The sequence below is a fragment of the Hypomesus nipponensis genome, chromosome 23, assembly GCF_054491055.1.
Source record: "Hypomesus nipponensis isolate SF chromosome 23, ASM5449105v1, whole genome shotgun sequence".
NCBI lineage: Eukaryota > Metazoa > Chordata > Actinopteri > Osmeriformes > Osmeridae > Hypomesus > Hypomesus nipponensis.
Window position 1 is genome coordinate 22,117,819 of NC_140383.1, and position 18,523 is coordinate 22,136,341.

At 51.9% G+C, this 18,523-nt stretch overlaps 1 protein-coding gene across 1 annotated transcript; it reads right to left on the reverse strand.

Moving 5' to 3' along the window:
- Nucleotides 1–10,234: 10,234 nt before the first annotated feature.
- LOC146234911 (uncharacterized) lies at nt 10,235–18,109 on the reverse strand. Its single transcript, XM_084689878.1, has 3 exons — nt 18,003–18,109; nt 16,377–16,477; nt 10,235–11,070 (listed from the first exon to the last, which is right to left on the reverse strand). Exon 3 carries the CDS (start codon nt 10,956–10,958, stop codon nt 10,482–10,484), a length of 477 nt encoding a protein of 158 aa, XP_084546004.1. The 5' UTR covers nt 10,959–11,070; nt 16,377–16,477; nt 18,003–18,109; the 3' UTR covers nt 10,235–10,481.
- Between the last annotated feature and the right edge of the window lie 414 nt (nt 18,110–18,523).

Genomic DNA, 18,523 nt, shown 5'->3' on the forward strand with positions numbered 1-18,523 from the left:
GATGTACAGGGACCGAGTGAACGGCTCCCTCCATGAGACCCAGCTTCCCCTTGATGCTGGCATGTACTCCCTGATTTGAGTTGAGCACAGCTCATGCTTTATAAATATTTACAGCGCAGAGAGATTTGCTACCGCCCCCACACACAGTTTCTTTTTCCGCGTGTGTTTGTGTATGCCCGCGTGTGTGTACGTGTGTGTACGTCTTGGCGTGAGTGTGTGTGTGCGTGTGTGTGCGTGTGTTTGACTATGATTTAAAGGCAGAGCAGCTCAAGAGCAGATCCATCTGCTGAGCTTTTACCTGAACCAGCGACCGGTTTCAAGTTACCATATAGGAGGAGAGGACAGGAGGGGAGAGGTTGAGGAGAAGAGAGGAGAGGTAAAGAGAGGAGGAGAGAAAAGACGGGAAGAGAGGAGAGGCGAGGAGAGGAAAAGAGAAGAGCAAAGCGTAAAAGGAGAGAAGCGTCATAGAGAGGAGGCCGTGTCTCCAGTGGCGTGCCGACGAGAGCAGATGTCTCTCTGTGGAGCTCTCCGTGGTCCTAGCACCCACCTCCCCCCCCCCCTCCGCCTGCAGACTGGAGCAGCCCAACCTGAGCCCAGCCTGAGCCCTGCTCTGCCCCTCAACAGGCCCACGTCTCAGCTGCACCGCAGCTGGACTGTGAATACATTACAGACGCTCCAGTCAACCTGCACGCTCAGTGTAGAACTCTGTTTGATGACCAGATTATTCGCCTGTTATGGCTGTGAATGCGGCGGTGTAATGGTTGGGGTTTAATCCGTGAATGCTATGCTAATGTGGCGCACTGTGATCGTTGTTCGTAATGAGTTCGGACAGCTATGTGGAGGTCCTCTCTCTCTACCCCCACTCTCCTCTCCCTCTACCCCACTCTCCTCTCTCCCTCCTTCTCCTATCTATCTATCTCTCTCTTTTCCTCTCTCTCTTCCTCTTTCCCTCCCTCACCGTCTCTCTCTCTCTCTCTATCTTTCCTGCTGCCTCTCTCTCTCTTTGTCTCTCCCTCCTCTGTCTCTCTCTATCGTCTCTTCTTTATCCATTCGCTGTCTTTCACTATTGCACGGATGGCAGGACTGCAGCACCTCACTGCAGGCACGCAGGCACACACACACACACACACACACACAGTAAACACATCCCATGCCTCCCTCCACACACTGCTGTGTAAACACTATTTAATCCCACTTATACTTCAGTGGCCAGGGACTGCCAGCCATATATTTAGACTGGCTGCCGGGCAAACTGTAAATCCACTGCTCTGTACGAAGACTAAGCAGGCCCCTGGACCAAGCAGGCGGCTTGATTCTTAGTGCTGGAACAGTGTGATCGTACCTGGGAGTCAGGTTCACCTGGACGGGGGGTGATCAGTGGAGAGCAGCTGGAGGAGGAGGACAAACCTGTCTGTCCTTAGGTTTAGCGATTGTGTGCCGTTCGGCGGTTCCGATGAAGCCCAGGGAGAAGGTGAGGAACAGTGGGAACATCCCGGTTCTGTAACAGCTGTTGTGTGTGTGCCTGCGGTGTGTGTATGTGTGTGTGTGTGTGTGTGCCATTGAAGTGGCAACCAAGCGCAAGCCTCTGGAGGGAACAGGAAAGGGGGGGGGGGGTGCGGCGGAAGAGGAAGAGGAAGGGGCGGAGGAGGAAGATGTGGGAAGGGGGGGGGGAGGGAGTGCTTGACATGGCAGCCAAATGTCAGCCTGCTTTTAACCTCCCTCGGCAGAGGCCGCGACAACAGATGCCGTCCGCCAGGCAGTGAAATGTCAACGGCTCTTAACCTCAGCAAGGAGCAGGCCAGACAGGCCGACAGGCCACAGTGGCCACTTGTCTCTGAGATTTCTGTAAATGTCAGGAGTCCTTTCCCTGCCTCGTCGATTCCCCGGAGACGGAGAGAAGGCGAGACGGGGAGCGAGAGAGGGAGGAAGAGAGAGAGTCGGAGAGATGGGGAGAGAGCGAGAGAGCGAGAGAGAGAGAGAGAGAGAGAGAGAGAGAGAGAGAGAGAGAGAGAGAGAGAGAGAGAGAGAAAGAGAGAGAGAGAGAGAGAGAGAGAGAGAGAGAGAGAGAGAGAGAGAGAGAGAGGGAGAGAGAGGGAGAGAGAGAGAGAGAGAGAGAGAGAGAGAGAGAGAGAGAGAGAGAGAGAGAGAGAGAGGGAGGGAGGGAGGGAAAGAGGAAGAGAGAGATAGCGGGAGATAGAGAGGCAGCAGGAAAGACAGAAGGAAAGAAACCAGTAAAAAATTGAAAGAGAGATCCAGCACTTAGCATCCTCCACTGCACAAGCATGAGTGTGTGTCTACGTGGATCTGTCTGTGTGTGTGTGTCTGTGTACAGTATGTGTGTCCAATGTATCTGTCTATGTGTATGTATGTGTGTGCCTGTGTACGTGTGTGTATCTGTCTGTGTGTATGTGTGTGTGTGTATCTGTCTGTGTGTGTACGTGTGTATATATCTGTCTGTGTGTGTATGTGTGTTGTTTGGGGTGTAAGGGCAGTATCGGTGAGGATATCAGCTATCCCCGAAAGACAGCAATGTCACGGTGTCTGTTTCTGTGGTGTCCCATGTCAGTCTGCAGCACTAGCCCTGACCACAGCACACACACATGCACACATCAGGCCAATGGAGACACACCCAGCCCGACAGCGGTCAGCGTTCCTGTCGAGCGGCTTGTGAGAGCAGAGCTGATGGTCACTCGGCTCGAAGGGAAGGAGCAGGAAGAAATGCTAAATCGACAGAATTACTTGCAACTCAGTCACCAGGACCCTGGCTGAATGAAACACCAGAGATCAATAGCCTCTTCTGATGCCCCCACACACACACACACACACACAGGCGTAAAGGAAGAATGGACAAAATTCAATAGCTGAAAAGGCTCTCGACTTCAACCCCGCAATCTGTACCTTGCTGTCTCACACTTGAGCAACCAGGCTCACACCCTTACACACACACACACACATGAACACGCATGCACACACATTACAAGGGTTCAAAAGGACAAATCGTTCTCAGATGGGCTGATGGCAATCCGGAGCCGAGCAACAATCAATGCCGCGTTTTTCACTCACTCCCTCACACCCACCCACACGCAGCACCTCTCACATCAACGTACAACCCTGCCCCAAGCCCTGCATCTCCCACCCAGCCCCACGGGGAGACACCGTGTCGAACACGCTACACAGGAACAGCGGAAAGCACTCCGCACCTCCAGCGGACCCATCCGGCCATGCGTGGAGCCCCCAGGCTCGCTGGGGGATGGCCGGGGGAGCAGGCCAGGGAGGAGTGGTCCCTCTGGAGCTCAGGCAGATGTAAACATCCAGACAGGCGACGACACGGCCCCTGCTGATCCTCTCCGCTGCTCCACGTCACGAACACGGAGACCAGACCAGGAGCCGGGGAGGAGAGGGAGGAGGGAGAGGGGGGAGGGAGAAGAGCGGGAGGAGGGAGAGGGGGGAGGGGAGAGGGGGGAGGGAGAGGAGGGGGAGGAGGGAGAGGAGGGGGAGGGAGGAGGGAGAGGAGGGAGAGGGGGAGGGAGAGGAGGGAGAGGGAGGAAGGAGAGGGGGGAGGGAGAGGATGGAGAGGGAGGAGGGAGAGGGGGGAGGGAGAGGAGGGGGAGGAGGGAGAGGGGGGAGGGAGAGGAGGGGGAGGAGGGAGGGAGAGGAGGGAGAGGGGGAGGGGGAGGAGGGAGAGGGGGGAGGGAGAGGAGGGGGAGGAGGGAGAGGGGGGAGGGAGAGGAGGGAGTTGGGGAAGGGCAGGCAGTGGAGGAGGTGTTGGAGGGAGAGGAGACTGGGGGGTGAAGGTGGGAGTGGAGATAGGGAGATAAGAAGGTGGGGGTAGGAAGAGGGGGAGGGAGGAGGGGGGGAGACAGAGTGGGACAAAAGTGAACGGCATTGAAACAGTGCAGAGCCTTAATTATACATTTTAAAGTGTCAAACGCTTTCAAAAAGAAGGTTTAGAAAGCGTTGCCGCGACACTTCTGTTAAAATTGCCAATCCACTTGGCATTAGTCAGAGCTATTAAGTGAAGCAGGGAACAGCCACTGAACCAATCTCTATCTTCAGCGAATCTTAAGATGCGTGAAGATAATATGGAAATGTTCCGTGCTGGGAGGAAACAGGGAGACTCCGTCACCTTCACGGTAGTGGAGGGAGCGGCTCTCTGCAGACACTGCTCCCTCAATGGACACTCCAGGACATAGACCTATCCACTTTACATGGTTATTCCAGGACATAGACCCATCCAGCCCTCTACCTCACATGGTGACTCCAGGACATAGACCCATCCAGCCCTCTACCTCACATGGTGACTCCAGGACATAGACCCATCCAGCCCTCTACCTCACATGGTGACTCCAAGACATAGACCCATCCAGCCCTCTACCTCACATGGTGACTCCAGGACATAGACCCATCCAGCCCTCTACCTCACATGGTGAATCCAGGACATAGACCCATCCAGCCCTCTACCTCACATGGTGACTCCAGGACATAGACCCATCCAGCCCTCTACCTCACATGGTGACTCCAAGACATAGACCCATCCAGCCCTCTACCTCACATGGTGACTCCAGGACATAGACCCATCCAGCCCTCTACCTCACATGGTGACTCCAGGACATAGACCCATCCAGCCCTCTACCTCACATGGTGACTCCAGGACATAGACCCATCCAGCCCTCTACCTCACATGGTGAATCCAGGACATACACCCATCCAGCCCTCTACCTCACATGGTGACTCCAAGACATAGACCCATCCAGCCCTCTACCTCACATGGTGACTCCAGGACATAGACCCATCCAGCCCTCTACCTCACATGGTGAATCCAGGACATAGACCCATCCAGCCCTCTACCTCACATGGTGACTCCAGGACATAGACCCATCCAGCCCTCTACCTCACATGGTGACTCCAAGACATAGACCCATCCAGCCCTCTACCTCACATGGTGAATCCAGGACATAGACCCATCCAGCCCTCTACCTCACATGGTGACTCCAGGACATAGACCCATCCAGCCCTCTACCTCACATGGTGACTCCAAGACATAGACCCATCCAGCCCTCTACCTCACATGGTGACTCCAAGACATAGACCCATCCAGCCCTCTACCTCACATGGTGACTCCAGGACATAGACCCATCCAGCCCTCTACCTCACATGGTGACTCTATCTGTATATTTAGGAAGTCTCACTTATTTAAGCTCAGCATAGATGTAAATTATGTTCTGTGTACTTACATGTTATGTTATGCCAGGTGCTTGCGTTGTCTTGTCTTAAGAATGTCAGTGCCCAGTCTGACCTTGTGTTGTTCTGTGTACCTGACAAATAAAAGACTTGAACTTGAACTCCAGCACACAGAAGTACACGTGAGCGAGGTAGACGTGCGCATGACACCAAAGACCTATTCCTGCCCATGTATTACCCTGCCCAATCAGCTACCCTATTCATTAGCCCTCTCAGGCCCCAGACCAACCTTGTTCCAGACACGAGCTGATTTAGACCTGCTATTAGGGCTGGCTTCAGGAGTCTGACAGGCATGTGACTTTGGGCTCCGTCATTAATTCTCATTTGTACATCTGAACACACCCTCTTTGTTCAGTTAACGATGAAAAACGACTGGTTCCCGCAGGATACGGGTAATGTGCTTGATTTAAAATGGACGCATCGTCACTGCAGTCAGAAGTCCGCTGCCGTTGTGGAGGTTCGCTAAACGCCTGCACACATGCACACGCGTCGGAGAACACAAATAACATGCACACACACACACACACATCCACCCTTAGAACACGGCAGAACACACACACACACACACACACACACACACTGTCCCTCAGCGGGGTTCCACAGTAGACACAGCACAGAGAGAATCTCATCTCACCAACCCCAGGAGACACCATCACACACACACCCCGGGCCCTCTCTCTCTCTCTTAGTCTAATCTTCCCGACACACACACACATTCACACACACACTGTGTTGCTCACAGTTAGTGGCACCCATACCCATATTTTCATGTGAAGGCAGCACACACACACACACACACACTCACACACACCGACACACGCACTCTCTCATAAGTGGCTCTCTCAAACACATTGTTATGCATCCTTCCCTGTAAAGTCTAGAGGATGTTGGGAAAGGTAACAAAATATACCAGAAGGACGACAGTGGTGAAGAACAGTGTGAATAAATAAACAAGGACAACAAAATGAAAACAATGAGCGTTTATTTATACACATTAAATAAGCAGGAAGGGGAAGAGAATAGTGCTGGAAGGATTTAATCTAATAGAAACAGTCCCTAACCTAATCTACGATCATAATTAACTACCAACTAAAGTAATCAAAAACACAAAAACCCTTGGCACATCCCCCAACTGACTGGTGTATTTAGACCAAAGTTACCTGCTTGAAACCCATGAAAAGCTCTCAATGGTTCTTCTGGAAATTAAACAATCATGGATCTTTCTTCTGGAAATTAAACAATCATGGATCTTTTCCGGTGATTCTCAACCTTGGTCCTGGGTTGAATGGGTTACCCATGGAGCAGGGAAACATCTCACACATGCAGGACAGGGGGTCCCTGAGGACCAGGGTTGAGAACCACTGCGCTTAACTGTGTCAAGGTGACTGTGGCAAACATTTGTCATGACAGCCTTTTCAACAGCCTTTACAACAGGGTGAACTTGAACATGTTGTTGAACGTGGCGGACCATCTTCTGATTGGACGAGGGAGACAGGATGACGATGAGTGACGTGCAGGACAACCAATAGCAGCGGAACACCAGGAGGAGTTCTGGGAGGGGAAACAGACGAAGACACGGGGAAGCAACACTGACAGCCTAGTCCATACTACACACACACACACACACACACACACCACAGAGGTAGCAAGCTGCTTAAGGGGGTCGGGGAGAAGTGAAGGGCACTGACATCATCCTTCCTTCGCCCAGTAGAAAGTGATGAGTCCACTGTTCCTGCCCAGCACTCTGCCAGTAGGAAGCTATGTATCAATGCGGCCAGGAAGCTGGTCTCCCCCCAGCCACACACCGCACTGCCTGATCTGGCCCAGCTTACGGTAGCACACTCTGGTGCTGGCCAGGCAGTCACATTCACACTGCAGATGTGTGTGTGTGTGTGCGTTTGTGTGTGTGTGTGCGTTTGTGTGTGTGTGTGTCTATGTGTGTGTGTGTGTGTGTGTGCGTTTGTGTGTGTGTGTGTGTCTGTGTGTGTGTGTCTGTGTGTGTGTGTGTGCTGAGGCGCTGGCAGGAGGGGGGCAGGATTCCTCGGAGGGAATGTGCTGAGTAAGCCTGGGGTCAGAATCCTGGAGAGTTCCAGAAGCCCTCTCCAGCCTTATCAGCTAATGGGATAACAAGATGAAAGGTTCTAAAGCGCATCCCACTGTCACGGTGACAGGAGAACGTCCCGGAACCTGTCCGGTGTGGGTTACAGGAGGGTCGTTTGGACAGACATCTTAAACAGAATAAGATATTCATGAAAGGAATGTGTTGATAAGGGCGCAGAGTCTCAGTTCAAACCTCTTCTGCTGTCTCCAGTCTCCGGAATAATCCGCCTCAGAATTTACATTCAGTAGAAGGATGGAACCTTGCCCACCTGTTTTGAACAGATTTCTTTATCATGCTTGCACACACACACACACATGTGAACAAGTCATTCACAGATAAACACACACCTACACACTGACAGGTGCACGTACACACATACAAACACCCACACGAGGACACACACACGCGCACCCCCACACGCACAAACAGGCACACACACAAGCATGCACACACACACACACATGTCTCGTTCTCCTCAGGGAAGGATACCACACACCGATCAATAGAAATAATGAATATGTTCATGAAGCAGAGAGGAGATTGGGCTCTCTCTCTCAGGAACCTGGCCCGCTGATGCAGCAGCCGGCCCTGTATTCATCTCTATTACCTGACGACGGCAGAACAGTAGGCTGGCTTTCTGGCACCCTACCCTGGGTAAAACCTTCTGTGAGCCTGATGGCTCGGAGAAATGAGATGGATATTGATTCGATTCAGCATCTGCAGCCTAGGGCTCATTGATTGAGAGGCTACAGAGAGAGAGAGAGAGAGAGAGAGAGAGAGAGAGAGAGAGAGAGAGAGAAAGAGAGAGAGAGAGAGAGAGAGAGAGAAAGAGAGAGAGAGAGGGGGGGGACATAGAGAAGGAGAGAGAAAGGAGGTGAGGTCACATTTCATAAGCATGTGCCTGTTGATTGGTTATTCAGCGTTTATGTCTTGCTCCTCTCTTTACCGTCTGGGCAAGGCTGTGGGAACCTGGGCCAAAGGTTTTCCATGTTCCGTACCAGAATGCACACACACACACCCAGGGCCTGGACACTGGAGCGGTGCTGTGGGCCAGTCAGGATCCAGGACACTGGAGCGGTGCTGTGGGCCAGTCAGGATCCAGGACACCGGAGCGGTGCTGTGGGCCAGTCAGGATCCAGGACACCGGAGCGGTGCTGTGGGCCAGTCAGGATCCAGGACACCGGAGCGGTGCTGTGGGCCAGTCAGGATCCAGGACACTGGAGCGGTGCTGTGGGCCAGTCAGGATCCAGGAGGCTTGATACCTTCTATCCTAACCAGGGACCAAGGAGTCATTCCTCCCTTGGTCATTGGTCCCGGCCTCCAGTCTCCTGTCCAATCAGTGGGGTATCAGTCTGTGTCATCTACTGTGTGTGGAGGTGTGTGCGTGCATGTGTGTGTGTGCGTGTGTGTGTGTGTACGTACCCACGCTGTAATAAAGTCCGAGGCGGTGTCTGCAGCGTCAGCTGAACTCCAGGGTAGAAACTCATTATCCAGTATTAATATGAAGCACATTATCATGTCAGCCTGGCTCTCTCTGCCCTGCTCAGACCACTGCCATGGTAACAGACGGGCAGCCATTCTGCAGTGGACACATCCACCGTGAGAGTCTGCAGTGAGACAGGTGTGCAGTGAGACAGGTCTGCAGGGAGACAGTCAGACTGGTCTGCAGTGAGACAGGTGTGAAGTGAGACAGGTGTGCAGTGAGACAGGTCTGCAGGGAGACAGTCAGACTGGTCTGCAGTGAGACTGGTATGCAGTGAGACAGGTGTGCAGTGAGACAGGTCTGCAGTCAGACTAGTATGCTGTTCGACAGGTCGACTGTGAAACAGGTCTACAGTGAGACAGCAAGACAGGTCAGCAGTTAGACAGTGAGACTGGTCTACAATGAGAAAGGTCCACAGGGAAACTGCAAGACAGGTCAGCAGTTAGACAGTGAGACAGGCCTACAATGAGACAGGTCCACAGGGAAACTGCAAGACAGGTCTGCAGGGAGACTGGTATGCAGTGAGACAGTCAGACTAGTATGCCGTGAGACAGGTGTGCAGTGAGCCTGGTATGCATTGAGACAATCTGGGTCTGGGGGGCATGGGTGAGGGGGTGTGGTGAGGACAGCCTAGAGAGGGGGCACAGGTGAAAGGGGGTTGAGGAGGGGGGGGGGAGGGGGCGGGGGGGAGGATGGGGGGGGGGGGGGTAACCCAGAAGCTCGCAGTACAAGACGAAAAGTTAATGAGACGCGCCAAAAATAAATGACGAGTCAATTTGTGATTCCGGTGAGCCTCTCTGTCACACAACCCTTCTTCACACACACACACACACAGAGCCAGTCATACACACTCCGCACACACATCATTCAGCCGAGCATATCAAGCAGGTCTGAGCTGTGTTAATGAAGGGGATTAGAGGGAGAGGAGGATTGTGGGAGACTGAGTCTCTGGAGACAGACACACGTCACTTTAATATTCATACAGCAGCACATTCAGCCCAGCAGTGTCCCAGTCTACGGTCTCTCAGCAAAGACTGCATCCGAGCCTCTATCAATCATGTCCACCAATGACTGACAGGTCATCCCTGTCCTCCACAAGAATCATTCAGATGATGTTTTTTATGGCCATAACTGTCTCTCATTCTCAGATCAGTCAGAGATATATGATCAACCACACAGGTCAGAGGTCAGACAGAGGTTATTCCCTTCCCTCCCAGTCACTCGGATAAGGGGCTGGGTGCCCCCGCAGATTCAATCTCCAAGCACACACGCTTCACACATCAGGTCGTCTCAGCTCTTCCACTCTCCCCTCTCATGTCCTCTCCACTCTCCTGTCCTCTCTCTCCCCTCCTCTTTTCCCTCCCTCCCTCCCTCCCTCCCTCCCTCCCTCCCTCCATGTAGTTCCATGTTGCAGCATTCAGCCGTTCTCGCAGTGACCACAGGCACGGTCTGTGAGCTCACTGTGTGTACGTGTGCGTGTGTGGGTGGGTATATGTGTGTGTGCGAGTGGGGGGTGTATATGTGTGAGTGTGTGTGTGTGTCTGCATGCCTGCCAGGCAGCAGATGGTGAACACATGCATGACTTCACTGATAATCTGCTCAGCCATTCGGTATCTGATCATGGAGCACACATGCCACAGGGCCACAGGAGGACACTCAGGGTGTCAACAATATCTTCATCACTGTCATCATCATCACTGTCATCATCATCTTCATCATCACTGTCATCTTCATCATGATCATCATCATCATCATCATCACTGTCATCATCATCACTGTCATCATCATCTTCAACATCACTGTCATCTTCATCATGCTCATCATCATCATCACTGTCATCATCATCACTGTCATCATCACTGTCATCTTCATCATGCTCATCATCATCATCACTGTCATCATCATCACTGTCATCATCACTGTCATCTTCATCATGATCATCATCATCATCATTACTGTCGTCATCATCATCACTGTCATCATCATCTTCATCATCACTGTCATCTTCATCATGATTATCATCATCATCACTGTCATCTTTATCACTGTCATCATCATCATCATCATCATCATCACTGTCATCTTTATCACTGTCATCATCTTCATCATCATCACTGTCATCTTCATCATCATCTTATCATCGTCACCTTCCTCACCATCCTCACCCCCACCATCATCCTCATCAGGAAGGTGGAGGAGGGCTTGAAGACTTCCAGTTATTCTGGTTTATTGGAGACCCTGGAAGCTAAAACAAAAAAATGGAGATTGGCAGAGAGATATGAGTGTACATACACACACACACACTGACAGAGAGAAGGGTAGAGAGAGGGAGAGGGAAGAGGAGCCAATGAAGAGGGAGAGAGGGAGAGAAAGCTGTAATTGCGGTTAATGGCATTGAAGGGAGTAAAAAGTGCAACTTACTATGTAAAAGTCAGCAGAGAAGTTGAAGACTGGGATCTGCGTGTTTGTTTAGTAAACAGAAGACAAACCAGGCTGTGCTTGCAGAGAGATGACACCCTCAGACAAATCAAGGGGTTTTGCTGAGGCCTCTCCTCTCACAGCCAGTGAAGTGGAAAAGGCAACACGACCTAAAACAGTCTGGCACCCTGTTTCCTTTGAAGTTCAAATCTCAATGGTTTCCACGCTCTCACTTGATTTGACTTGAACTCATGCGTTCACACATACATACACACAGCCTGCCTGCCTGCCTGCCTCTCTGTCTGTCTGTTTCTCTGCAGTACCAGTGTCCCTCTAAGCCCACAGAAGGTCAAAGTATGGGCTGTTGTATAGAAGTGGAGGGATTAGTTTGGGTCCCACCTCCATCCTGCTGGAGGGGGGAGGGGGAAGTGAAGGGGCGTGGGGGGAGCAGGGGACGGGGGTCCTCAGACAGTACTTAGGTGCCCTTCCTTCGGCCTTGGGGGAAATGACATTTCTGTTGAGGACCCTATCTGGATAAAGAGATGGAGGGTTTGACGGAGGAAGCTCATTTGCACCTCCCAATCATCTCGTTGGTCCTGCTGCTGAGCCAATCCCGCTCTGCGGCCCTTCTCCCCATGTGGGTGATTGGCCGAGCAGTTGAGTGGTGTGTGTCATCGTGAGCACAGGCGTTGTGCACGCAGGCTTGCGACAAAGAAATTACCGGAAGATCGTTACAATGTAGGCCACCAAACTGAAAACGTGACCCCCACACACACACACACACACACACAGACAGACACACAGACAGACACACATCCTTTACAGTGGTGAAGTGTGTGTGCTGGTCAGGGGATCAGACAAACTCATTACCGATGATGTTCGCACTGAGGGGCTTAGGGCTACAGGAACCAGCCACATTGAATCACATTCTAGCTAATGGCACCATCATCTCACGCTACGGAGCTGGTGTGTGTGTGTGTGTGTGAGGATGTTTGTTGGCGAGACGGAGTGTGTGTCCAAGTGTGGCACACAGGTCGTTTCTTCACACACCCCTCGCTTGTTGTTCTTCATCCAATCAGATGCCGCAGCATAATCTCTGCGTTGATGAATACATGCATACGCATTGAGAACGCAGTCAGTCACACACTCTGAAATAGCTGACCTTCCCTCCCCAACACATAGCCCTTCTCTGAACAGAGGCACACCAACAATACAGCCTGCAGTGCTGTTCTGTCCGGATGTGTGTGTGTGTGTGTGTGTTTGTGTGTAAGTGCATGTGAGAGTGTGTGTGTGTGTGTGTACGTGCATGTGAGAGTGTGTGTGTGTGTGTACGTGCATGTGAGAGTGTGTGTGTGTGTGTGATGGGTGTAGTTGTAATGGAGTGCTCCTGAAGCGTGTTAACAGGCTCGCCTCAGGGAAGGGAGAGCATGCCAACACATTCACCCAGGCTCACCACCTCACAACACACAAGTGACCTGACACACACCCACACACACACGCAGACACAAACACACAGACACGCACACACAGATACACAACGGCCCAGTGTCTGTGGCCCTGTATATGATTGAAATGCACAGCAATCAATGATACTCTTCCAGAATCCACTCTGTTGCACATCCCATCTCTCGTTATTTTCTCCTGTCCTCCCCTCCCCCTCTCCTCTCCTCTCCTCCCCCTCTCCTCGCCTCCTCCCCCTCTCCTCGCCTCCTCTCCCTCTCCTCTGCTCCCCCTCCCCTCCCCTCTCCTCTCCTCTCCTCTCCTCTCCTCTCCTCTCCTCTCCTCTCCTCTCCTCTCCTCTCCTCTCCTCCCCTCCCCTCCCCTCCCCTCCCCTCCCCCTCTCCTCTCCTCCTCTCCCCTCTCCTCCCCTCCCCCTCTCCTCCCCCTCACCCTCTCCTCCCCCTCTTCTCCCCTCCCCCTCTCCTCTCCTCCTCTACCCTCCTCCCCCTCTACTCTACTCTCCTCCCCTCCCCCTCCCCCTCTCCTCCCCTTCCCCTCTCCTCTGCTCCCCCTCTCCTCTCCACCTCTCCCCCTCTCCTCTACTCCCCCTCTCCTCCCCCTCTCCTCTCTTCCCTCTCTCCTCCCCCTTTCCTTTCCTCTCCTCCCCCTCTACTCTCCTCTCCTCTCTTCCCCCTCTCCTCCTCTACCTTTTCTCTCCTCCTGCCTTCTCTCCTCTTTTCCACCCTCAGGGCGTTCCAGCAGATTGTCATTTGTCAGTGTGTGTGTGTGTGTGTGTATGGTTGGTCTGAGCAGAGTTGCAGAGGAACCAGTTACCCTGGTTACCATCCTGGTTACCGCCCTGGTTATCGGTCTGATTACACTGGTTATCATCCTCAAAACTAAGTTGCAATTACCTTTCCTTCTGCTCCCTTTCTGCGGAGAACTCTTGTCAGAAAATTAAACATTCATAGAGTTTTGAAGCACTTCCGCTTGTCTCTAAACTTGTCTGTTATCCAACGCTGCCTGTCAGGCTGCAGACACTCATTAGAGCAGACAGAGAGAGAGAGAGACAGAGAGACAAAGAGAGAGAGAGAGAGAGAGACCAGAGAGAGAGAGAAGGAGGAAAAGATAGAAAAAGATACATGACAGGAGAGAGAGAGATAAAGAGAGGGAAAGAAAGACCAGAGAGTGGAAGATCGATGGTACAAGAGAGAGAGAGAGAGAGAGAGAGAGAGAGACAGAGAGAGAGAGAGAGAGAGAGAGAGAGAGAGAGAGAGAGAGAGAGAGAGAGAGAGAGAGAGAGAGAGAGAGAGAGAGAGAGAGAGGATGAGAGAGAAGAAAAAAGAGAGAGAAGTAAAAGAGAGAGAAGAAACAGAGAGAGGAAGATGGATGGCAGGAGTATAAAGAGAGGAGGAGAGAGAGGAAGAAAGAGAGGAGGAAGTGAGCTGGCCTGTGTCAGGTACATCACACTGTCAGAGCAGAATGGCGGAAGGGGGGGGGGGGAATGTGCTGTATGATTTGAAAAATGTTGCCTATCTGGTGATATTGTTGAGTTAAGTGCCTTTTTCAGAAAGCTCTAGTCTGGCAGAGTCTCTGGGGGTTTAGAGGGGGCCACATTCGCTGCGTACGCAAGGCTACCTTCACACACACACACACACACACCAACCCTCCACACAAACCTACTGTCGCACAGAAGCGTTCCACTGTGCGGCATATGGAGATGAACACTCTCGCATACGCACCTATACGTGCATATAACTCTCTCTTTAGCTCGCTGTCTCTCTCTCTCTCTCTCTCTCTCTCTCTCTCTCTCCCTCTCTCTACCCATCCCCCCCTTCCCCACCCAGAGTACTTCCCTCTTCATCTCTCCACCCCTCCTTCTACCCCCACCGCTGTAAATAACACATCCTAAAAATAACACATCCTCAACCTTTTCCTTGGTTTCGTCATGGCGAGTCAAGCTGCGGTCTGAGCAGTCTGGGGGGGGGTGGGGGGGGGGGGCTGGGGGTCCGGGGGGGCTGGGGTCCGGGGGGGCTGGGGGGGAGGCCCTGCTGTGGGGGAGAGGCGCTGCCGTGCTGTAATTATAAGAACATCACTGGGAAAGGTCAGCGCTCAGTCCGGGGACGGAGGAGTGTGTGTGGATATGAGGAGACTGGTATACAGGGGTGGATGAGGGTGTGTGTGGATGACAGCCTACAGGAGGTATACAGGGGTGGATGAGGGTGTGGATGACAGCCTACAGGAAGTATACAGGGGTGGATGAGGGTGTGGATGACAGCCTACAGGAGGTATACAGGGGTGAATGATGGTGTGGATGACAGCCTACAGGAAGTATACAGGGGTGGATGAGGGTGTGGATGACAGCCTACAGGAAGTATACAGGGGTGGATGAGGGTGTGGATAACAGCCTACAGGAGGTATACAGGGGTGGATGAGGGTGTGTGTGGATGACAGCCTACAGAAGACATATGATTTGAACACCATGGACACTTCTGGGAATGTGTGATACAAGCTGTAAGATGAGAACAGAAATGACTAGAATAAACAATCCTACAGGTTCATGTGGGATCTGAGTGCATGCACATCGTTTACACAAACACACGCACACACAAACCGAACAGACACACACACACACACAGTCGCACACACACAGAGAAGTGCACACACACAAGCTGGACACACACACACAAACCGAACAGACACACACACGTAAACACACGCACACAAGTCAGACAGACACACAAGCAAACACACACACACACACAGTTCCACACACACACAGACATGCACACACACAAATTGGACAGACACACACAGTCCCACACACACAGTCCCACACACACACACACACACACACACACACAGTCCCACAGACACACACACCAGGTCGGGAGGGTGTCCAGGTCACACAGACATGCACACACACAAATTGGACAGACACACACAGTCCCACACACACAGTCCCACACACACACACACACACAGTCCCACACACACACACACCAGGTCGGGAGGGTGTCCAGGTCACTTCATTATATTCTGCGACGCTGAGGAGACAATACTGGTTGAGACTGAAGAGGACCCACCTCCACTGCCACTTTGTAAATGAGACCATCAATCACTACAGGGTGGTGTGTGTGTGTGTCTGCGTGCGTGCGTGTGTCTCTATGAGTGTGTGTGTGTGAGCATCTGCGTCTTGACGCGTTTCCACCTGTTTATGCATGTGTGTGTGTGTGTGTGTCCTGTGGTGTGACCGTGAGGTTGAGTCCATTTCAGATAAAAAATTAGTGGGAAAGTCGTTCTTCTCCAGAGCGAGTACTGGGCAGATCCAGTCCCCCCCCCCCCTCTCTCTCTCTCTCTCTCTCTGTCTCTCTCTCTCTCTCCCTCTCTCTCTCCCTGTCTCTCTCCCTGTCTCTCTCTCTCTTTCTCTCTCTCTTAGGTTAATGTGGTTACTGAGATACAGGTGAGCTTAATGAGAGATCATTCCTCAACGAGGGTAATGTCTCAGCAGAGAGGTGGAGAGGTCGAACCAATCTCCTTCTCTGTCTCCCCTGCTTTACATTACACATTTAAACTCCCACTCGCCTGAAAAATCACTATGGGAACACTTTGCGATCAATAAAGCCTTGCGTTTAGAATTCAAACAAGCGAGTGAGATCTAAAGGGGGGGGGGGGAGGGAGCAAAATACCTACTAGTTTTACCTACTGTACATGTTGTTGTGTTCTGCTGTTGCTGTGCCACCCATTCTTTATCGAGCAGAACCTTTTAAATGCTGCCTTGTCGGACTCGGCTTCTGGACAAAGGAAGAGATACACATTAAACGGGTAATGAGTGTCCTGGAGGGAACAACATTTTTCAAGTGATTCGAATAACCAGTCTGCAGTGGTTGTTTCCATGCTAATGATCGTGCAGCGAGGCATCCCTTCAGACGGAGGAGTTCAACAAACTCACAAACATCTCACTGGTGGCCCTGCTACTTGACGTTGCCATGGAGACTAACAGCGGGGTGCGCAGAGTGAAGGAGACCTTTGCGGTCTCAACTTGAAGACGACAAAAGACTGTAAGGAGTGCGAGACGATGTGAGCGCGACACAAAGAGAGACCGAGAGACGGAGAGAGTCCAGGTAGAGAGGTGGATGGGAGTGCAGAGGAAAAACAACTTCCTGTTTTCATCATATAGGCCGAATGTATATTCATGCTGTTTTGCTTGTTGCACTTTTGCACTCTGGAAAAGTGAGCGCAGATTCTTTGGTGTCAGCTACGCCTCACCCATTGATCCGGCAGAGAAAAGTTTAAGTTTAGAGGCGGAAAGCTAAAATATTTTGTGGTTTGAAAATGAGAAAAAACAGATAGACACAGGCAGGCAGATGAATCGACAGAGAGATGGAGAGAGAAAGAGAGAGGGAAAGAGAGGGAGAAAGAGAGAGAGAGAGAGAGAGAGAGAGAGAGAGAGAGAGAGAGAGAGAGAGAGAGAGAGAGAGAGAGAGAGAGAGAGAGAGAGAGAGAGAGAGAGAGAGAGAGAGAGAGAGAGGGAAGGAGAGAAAGAGACAGATTGAAAGACAGGTCCCCTGTGTCTCCCTCTAAGTGTGCTCAGCCGGATGTGTTTTAAATGTCCACACCCAGAGTGCTAGTCTCCAGGGGCCACACTCCAGTGCTTGTTTGTGAGGCGTTTTACTCATGACCTGTGGTGAACCACCTGTTCACATTGACAGATTGAGCTACATTGCTTCAACAGTTAGGTAAAGCCTTCAAAGAGAAGCTGTTTCATAAAGCTGCTGCACTGGAACCAGACACAGGACTCCTCACGTGGGCCGACCCATCCCAATCCAGTGATGAATGAAAGGACATTAAAACGTGCAAGTTCAATTCTCAAACATGAAAAGTGTCATTTTCTTCATCTCTCCGAGACACCTTGTGATACAACCAGGTATGATGAGGAGCAGCCACAGCCGTTGATAAGCTAACGTTGGCTTTGCTGTTCACATGGCAACGGGGTAAACAGTTAGAAACTAGAGTGGGTGAGTTGCCAGGGTTTAATTGGTCGAGAATTCTGTGAACGTGAGAATGGTCTCCGTAATCAAAATGCGTTCTTCCCTGCCTCTCCATGTTGGCCGACTCTGCAAACAGTTTCCCAACCACAGGTTGGCCCGGGCCCTGCCTCCGACAGCACGCTAGTAGGTCTCTCAACTGACTGTGCTACAGTGCTGTCTACAAACAGTATGTCCACAGCACTGTTCTATTCCTGCCACAGGGAGAGTGTGTGCGTGCGTGCGTGCGTGTGCATGTGTGTGCGTGCGTGCGTGTGTGTGCGTGACTCACCTGTCGTCCCACTCCTCGTCGAGGGTTCTTTGGGAGTGCTGCCTGTCCTACTCAGAGGTTAACTGGAGCAGTCGAGCCTTCCGGAGATCTGCAAACAAATTATGCAAAGTTGAAATGCCACAGGAAGCCATAACGCAGGTCTGGCCAAAGGCTACGCACATCACACTGAATACTGAGCATCTCTCACAGCTACAGGGGATGTGGAGCAAGACACACACACACACACACACACAAATACACAAACAAAACGACACGCGCGCACACACAAACATATTTGGCCCTGGGGCTGTGTGTGCAAAAATGAATTCAGTCCTTTCCGGTTTGTGCAGTGATCGTGTCTGACATGCTTGGTCAGTATTGTTTTCTGGACTGGGCCAGGGGACAGCTGGATCTGATCTGATCTCCTTCACACACACCTCCTCCCCCTCCCTCTACACACGCACACACACCTCCTCCCCCACCCTCTACACACACACATCCTCCCCCTCCCTCTACACGCACACACACACACACACACATCC

What these genes read in the sequence shown, in the direction of transcription:
- LOC146234911 (XM_084689878.1), bottom strand. Translation starts at nt 10,958, where the DNA reads ATGATGATGAAGATGACAGTGATGATGATGAAGATGATGACAGTGATA.